Source organism: Colobus angolensis, unplaced genomic scaffold (assembly GCF_000951035.1).
Source record: "Colobus angolensis palliatus isolate OR3802 unplaced genomic scaffold, Cang.pa_1.0 Scaffold99, whole genome shotgun sequence".
Taxonomy (NCBI): domain Eukaryota; kingdom Metazoa; phylum Chordata; class Mammalia; order Primates; family Cercopithecidae; genus Colobus; species Colobus angolensis.
This window is the reverse complement of record NW_012123931.1, coordinates 5,707,433-5,714,059: the sequence shown is the minus strand read 5'-3', so window position 1 is coordinate 5,714,059 and position 6,627 is coordinate 5,707,433. Positions and strand designations below refer to the sequence as shown.

The 6,627-nt window shown below is 40.4% G+C and overlaps 1 protein-coding gene across 3 annotated transcripts in view; it reads left to right on the top strand.

Moving 5' to 3' along the window:
• The window catches only part of BBS4 (Bardet-Biedl syndrome 4), a 66,204-nt gene that overhangs the window by 48,538 nt on the left and 11,039 nt on the right, over positions 1-6,627 (top strand). For all 3 annotated transcript variants that reach the window (XM_011932973.1, XM_011932974.1, XM_011932975.1), the window contains 2 exons: positions 3,713-3,766; positions 5,429-5,556. In XM_011932973.1, coding sequence (XP_011788363.1) covers positions 3,713-3,766; positions 5,429-5,556 — 182 coding nt within the window. The remainder of the gene's footprint in view (positions 1-3,712; positions 3,767-5,428; positions 5,557-6,627) is intronic.

The following is a 6,627-nucleotide window of genomic DNA, read 5'->3' as shown; positions in this document are numbered from 1 at the left end:
CTCCAGACCCTGTTTGCCTGGGTATCAGCAACGGAGGCTGCAGAAGATAGAATATTGCTGAACAGCGAGTGTTGCTGTCTGATTCTTGCTCTGGAAGTTTCGTCACGGGGTGTACCCCCGCCTTGTGAGGTGTGAGGTGTCAGTCTGCACCTAGTGGGGGGTGTCTCCCAGTGAGGCTACTCAGTGGTCAGTGACCCACTTGAGCAGGCAGTCTGTCCGTTCTCAGATCTCAACCTCTGTGCTTGGAGATCCACTGCTCTCTCCAGAGCTGTCAGACAGGGGCATTTACCTCTGCCGAGGTTTCTGCTGCTTTTTGTTTAGCTATCTTTTTTTTTTTTTTTGAGACAGAGTCTCATTCTGTCACCCAGACTGGAGTGCAGTGGCTTAATCTTGGCTCATTGCAACCACTGTCTCCCGGGTTCAAGTGATTCTCTTCCCTCAGCCTCCTGAGTAGCTGGGATTTATAGGCACCTGCCACCATGCCCAGCTAATTTTTGTATTTTTAGTAGAAATGGGGTTTTACCATGTTGGTCAGGCTGGTCTTGAACTCCTGACATCATGATCTGCCCACCTCAGCCTCCCAAAGTGCTGGGATTACAGGTGTGAGCCACTGCCTCTTATTTTTTTTTTTTGACACTTGTAAAGTTTTGTTTAAAATTTTCCCCATCATGGCATTTTTCTTTTCTTTTTAGAATATTTTAATGATTTTTAATTTTATTTTTATTAACAGCCCTTCTCTACCCTACATATTTCATAAGTACCTGTAGAAAACCTTATAGTAGCTGGAACATAGTGGCTCATACCTGTAATAACAGCACTTTGGGATGCTGAGCGGGGAGGATCACTTGAGCCCAGGAGTCTGAGACCCAGTCTGGGCAACATAAAGACCCAGTCTCTAGAAAAAAAATAATAATAAAATAAAATAAAAATGAGTGGTCATGTGCACCTGTAGTCCTGGCTATTCTAGAGGCTGAGGTAGTAGGATCACATTAGCCCGGGAGATTGAGGCTACAGTGATGCAGTGAACTGTGATTATATCACTACACTTCAGCATGGGAAGCAGAGCAAGACCCTGTCTCAAAAAACAAAACAAAACAAAACAAACCTTGTAGCCATACTTTCTTGGACTCATCAGGGTATTCCACAGTCTTGCTGCAACAGGGGAACAGTAATTCTTTCTGCCATTATCTTATTTGACTTTTGGAACAGCTCTGTTAAGTAGGGAGAATTTCCCCCATTGACAAGTGAGGAAGCTAAGGCTTTGGAAGATGGAATGTCTTGCTGAAGGGTAGGAAGTTGCTACAGTGAGGTAGTTGCTAAGCCAGAACTGGAATTCAGACCTGTATCTAGGATGATGTAAGATTCCTCATCTGAAGACTGTGATCTTTCCAGTGTATCAACTGCCTTTGCAGGATGTCTGCTGGATTCCCTTACCTCCTGAAAGATAGGATTTGACTCTGATTTGTTCTGTTGCCCTTTCCAAATTTCTTTTGCAGTTTGTTAAAGATATATTGCTGCCTTCTCAACTATCTATGTCAAAGATTTTAAAAGGTCAGAGGTTAGCCTTCAGGACATCTATTTATTTACTTACTTGCCTTGACAATTCCTACTGCAGAGCAGGACATTTAAAGGACAAGAAAGGCTTTATTTCTGCCTTGTCTCTCTCCATGTATGCATTCTTATAGCATGACAAAGATGGAAATATACAAGTTTTGAAGGCAGGTCTGAGTTCAAATCCCAGTGTTCTATAATATGGACATGATTTGTGATTGAATAAAAAAAATTTTTTTATATGTGAGGCATTTGTGAGATAATTTGAAATTTTAACCTAATTGAATATCTAATATCAAGCAGTCAGTAATTTTTTTTGAGTATGACGATGTGGGTGGGTTTATAAAAAGGCCTTATCTTTTAGAAATACATACGGAAACATTTGTGGATAAAACGTTGGGCTATCTGTTATTTGCTTACAAAAGTTGTGGGAGTAGATGGAGTGTGGATTGGGTGGTTGTTGGGACAGGATGATGAGTATGTGATTCTGTCTGCACTTATATATGATTGAAATTCTCCCTAGTATATAGAACTAAACAAGAAAAAAAATCCCACTGTTGGTACTCTCTGTGTTGTTAGGTAATCTACTCAACCTCTCTGAGCTTCAATTTCCTTATCTGTAAAATTGGAAAAATTATAACTATGTTGCGGGTTTGCTGAAAATTAAAGTAACATATATGAAAACGTCTGGCATAAAGCCTGATGTTAGTAGGTGCTCAACCAATGGTTGCTGTTTTGTTGCTGTTACTATTTTAGGAGACTTGGAAAACATTAAATCAGTTGTTATCTCTGAGCCTGGGGTCCATGTTTCCTCAGACAGGGACACATCTCCACTACTCATAGGGTAGTTCTTACTGTTTCCCAAGAGCATTTTCCTTACCCTTGCTTTCTCCTTCTCCAAAGCTACCTTAAATAAAGGGAGATTTATTTATTTATTTATTTTTGAGGTGGAGTCTCGCTCTGTCGCCCGGACTGGAGTGCAGTGGCCAGATCTCAGCTCACTGCAAGCTCCGCCTCCTGGTTTACGCCATTCTCCTGCCTCAGCCTCCCGAGTAGCTGGGACTACAGGCGCCCGCCACCTCGCCCGGCTAGTTTTTGTATTTTTAGTAGAGACGGGGTTTCACCGTGTTAGCCAGGATGGTCTGGATCTCCTGACCTCGTGATCCGCCCGTCTCGGCCTCCCAAAGTGCTGGGATTACAGGCTTGAGCCACCGCACCCGGCCGGGAGATTTATTATAAAGGAATTTGAGAGTCCATAAAACAGTATCAAGAGATGTAGGTTGGTCTTTTAGTGAAGCAGAACTGGAATGCTTCAGCAACCAAGGTGGCTACTCTGCTTTTTCTGCTTCATCTTCTCTTTCTGCAGATCAAAGGTTGGCAAACTTTTTGTAAAGGGCCAGTTAATAAATATTTTAATTTGTATAGCTTCATACAGACTCTGTTGCAACAACTTAACTCTGCAGTTCTAATGCAAAAGAGCCATACAAAAACAATAGTTGTGACTGTGTTCCAATGAATCTGTACTTATAAGAAATGCAGGGAATGCATTTGGCCCATGGACCATAGTTTTTCCATGTCAGCGCTAGACTTCTGCAGATGGCTCCAATTACATGTATTCCATTATAGCAGACTCCAGGTGGCGCTCAATCCTCAAGTCCACATCACCTGGTAAATTTAGTACTTGTAATTAACTAGCTCTCTTCCAATTCCAGATTCCTAGGGGAAGGAGTTCAATTGAGTCAGGTATCACTATCCACCTGTGCTTCCTTAAGGGCGGAAATGTGTGGCTAGCAGCCCTCTCAGCAGGGGCTGTGGGTAGTCTCTTCTGAGAAGGAGCAAAGGGTATGGGTGATGGGCAACTCTTAGAGAAGAAAGGTATGGGGATGGCCTCGGTATGTGCCCCAGGGTGCCCCATAGATCCAGGAAGATCACCTGTTTATTCTGCTTTTATTTCTTATAATCTTTATTTTTTTATATTGAGGAACTCATTTTTGACAATTAAATATATTTGAGTATGAACTCTAATAAAAAGCTGACTGTAATGCATGGTTTAAAGTTTAAACCTTGTCGAGCAATAACAATCTCTAGATGTCTGTTGTTTCACTCTAATACTTACTGTGGAATTGCACCTGAGTTGTTTTCCTTTTTTTTATGTGCCTAGGAGATCAGCCATAACCTAGGAGTTTGCTACATTTACCTGAAGCAGTTCAACAAGGTAATTTACAGAAGTGGTGATGAATTTCACTGAGGGTGCACTTGTTGCAGAAGTTGTTACCTTGCTCATTTTCTATTATCCCTAGTGCTTGCAGAGGTTTTTGGAACTGAAAATTGAAAGTACCTTTATACATTTTTTTCTGTTTTAATTCTCACTTGTCATTATTCATCTGTTGTTTTCTGCTTTTAATAAGAATATGGAAAGTTCTAGAAATATGAGGGAAAGACAGTTTTTCTCCTTTCTTCTTTTTCTCTACTTCCAGTTAAATTTCTCAGTTTAGAAACAGATGCTTAATAAAACATAAATATCAAAAAATGGACCCTTAAGTCCTAAAGGTGTAATCATGACCATGTGAGCTATCTCCATGCCCTGACAGCAACTTAGTTTTTAGGGTCATTGCAAATAAATTTTAAATTTTAAGTGGATCTGATTTCTGAGTTTTCAGTTTTTTTTTAGTTATTTTCCATGATGAGAATTTATATTTCACTGTGATTAAGCTATAGGCTCTTATATCAGAGAAGACAATTTGAGCTTACCTCAAATTTGATACTCAGGTAAGAAAAAGTATATATCATAATTTAGGAGTAGACAAAATTATTGAGAGCTCTAAAACTTAGTGATGAGAGCTTTGGGTAGTTTCCTTCATAGAGCTCACAATTAGTGATTGTGAAGTTTTATTCTCCTTTCTTCAATGCCACCAGGACTGAGAATCTGAATTGGTTAGTACCCATTTGACAATGTTTAGTTTGTGTCAGTTTGCAGACTGGTGTAACCTGTATCCCACACTGGTGTGAAAAAAATTATGCACATTAGCATTTGTAACTTTTCTCCTGAGATAACAATATATGTACATAAAATACATTTAGTGGGCCCCTTAGGTTTTGTAGATGGATCTATAGTTTTATATACTTAGGAGATTTTTCTCTTCAGAGATGGTTTCAAACAGGCACATTTCTATTCACAGGATTATTCTGAGTCAGGGGAGAAGAAGCATTAGTCTTTGGTTGGATCTGTGCTGAGAAGAAATATATTTAGATTTTACTGTACAGCTAACAGGCTAGGCAAATACAGCACCTGGCATTTATATAAATACTTGTTGAATCAGTGAATGACTAAACAAAGCCCTTTTGTTTACTAGGAGAAGGTAAGCTCCTCCAGAGCAAGGAGTTGGTTTTATTAACTCAAATATATCTAGTATCTAGAATAGCAAGCAGTTGGGTAAATAAATGAGAACAATCTATTTATTCATTTATCATCACATTAGTGGGGAAATCGGGGCCCACCATAGGGAAGGTTGTGCACTTGGTCAGTGTTACAGCTAGGATTTAGTTTAGTGTAGTACTCTACACTGTACTATGATGGCCCTTTTGACTTATGAAGTATGAGTCATAGGTGTGAATATCAGGCAGAAAACATTCAGAAAGGTTAATCATCTTGTATAAATTCTTCCAAGTGGCTCCAGAAGCAGATATCCCATGTTGCCAGCTGTCTTTTCAATAAGGATAGTTTCGGTATGTTTTGGTCTTTGGGTAGTGTGGGCTGTTTTCTGAAATGTGATGTTCCTATGTCAATACAGCGGAAACTATCTTTACATTAGCCATATAAAGGTAGAGTTCATTCAGTGGTAGTGATTTGGTTTCTTTACTTTGTCAAACTTGTCAGGCACAAGACCAGTTGCACAATGCCCTGAATCTTAATAGGCATGATCTGACTTATATAATGCTGGGGAAGATCCACTTGCTGGAGGGAGACTTGGACAAGGCCATTGAAATCTACAGGAAAGCAGTGGAGTAAGTGTATCTGTTTCCTTGAGAAATGAGAAACTAAAAAAAAAAATTGAGTGGATATATGAACTCCCAAGCCTAAAAGTGAATATGTTTGATTAATTACTTATTGTATGAGTTAAGGGTTAAGCTGAAGTTTAAGAGCTCCCAATGGCTTCAATAAGGTAGACTGTTTCTTTTTTACCTTTAAGGATGGCTGCTGCTTTAGGTTAGCTGGGCAGCTCTGTTCTACAAGGTCAGCCAGGGATCCAGATTTCTTCCTTATTAACTCACCATTCCTTAGATTGTTGTCTTTACCTGCATGGTTGTTGCTGCATGTAACATCCACATCCAGGACGTGGTGCAAGGAGATGGTATGGGAAGCTAAGTATGGAATAAGCATCTGGCAATATATATATATTTTGAGACAGGATCTTACTCCGTCACTCATGAGGGCTGGAGTGCAGTGGAGAACACAGCTCACTGCAGCCTCAACCTCTTGGGCTCAAGTGATCTTCCTACCTCAGCCTCCCAAGTAGTTGGGACTACAGGCATGTGCCACCATGCCCAGCTAATTTTTAAAAAACTTTTTTTTGTTGACAAGGTCTCGCTATGTTGCCCAGGCTGGTCTTAAACTTCTGGGATTGAGCGATCCTCTTGCCTCAGCCTTCCAAAGTGCTGGGATTACAGGTTTGAGCCACTGCACCTGGCCTTGGTAATAAGTTTTAAATGACCCAGAAATTGCACACATCGTTCTGCTTACATTCCATGGTTCAAAACTAGGAGACAGTTGCAAGGGAAGTGGGCAGACATACACTCAAGAAGAAGGAAATAACAGATTTAGGAGTTGGCTGACAGTCTGCCATTTTGGTATCATATGTTAACAACAGGTCTTCTGTTTTCAGAGATATTATTAGGGACAGAAATCTCCTGATTGATTTAAAAAAAAAGAAAAGAAAAGAAACATTTAGCCTTATTAGCATGAGACCAGTATCTTTCCCCCTTCCCCCTTTTCCAGTCCCCTTCCCCCTTTTCCATTCTCCTTCCCCCTTCCCCCTTTTCCCTTCCCCCTTTTCCCTTCCCCCTTTTCCCTTCCCC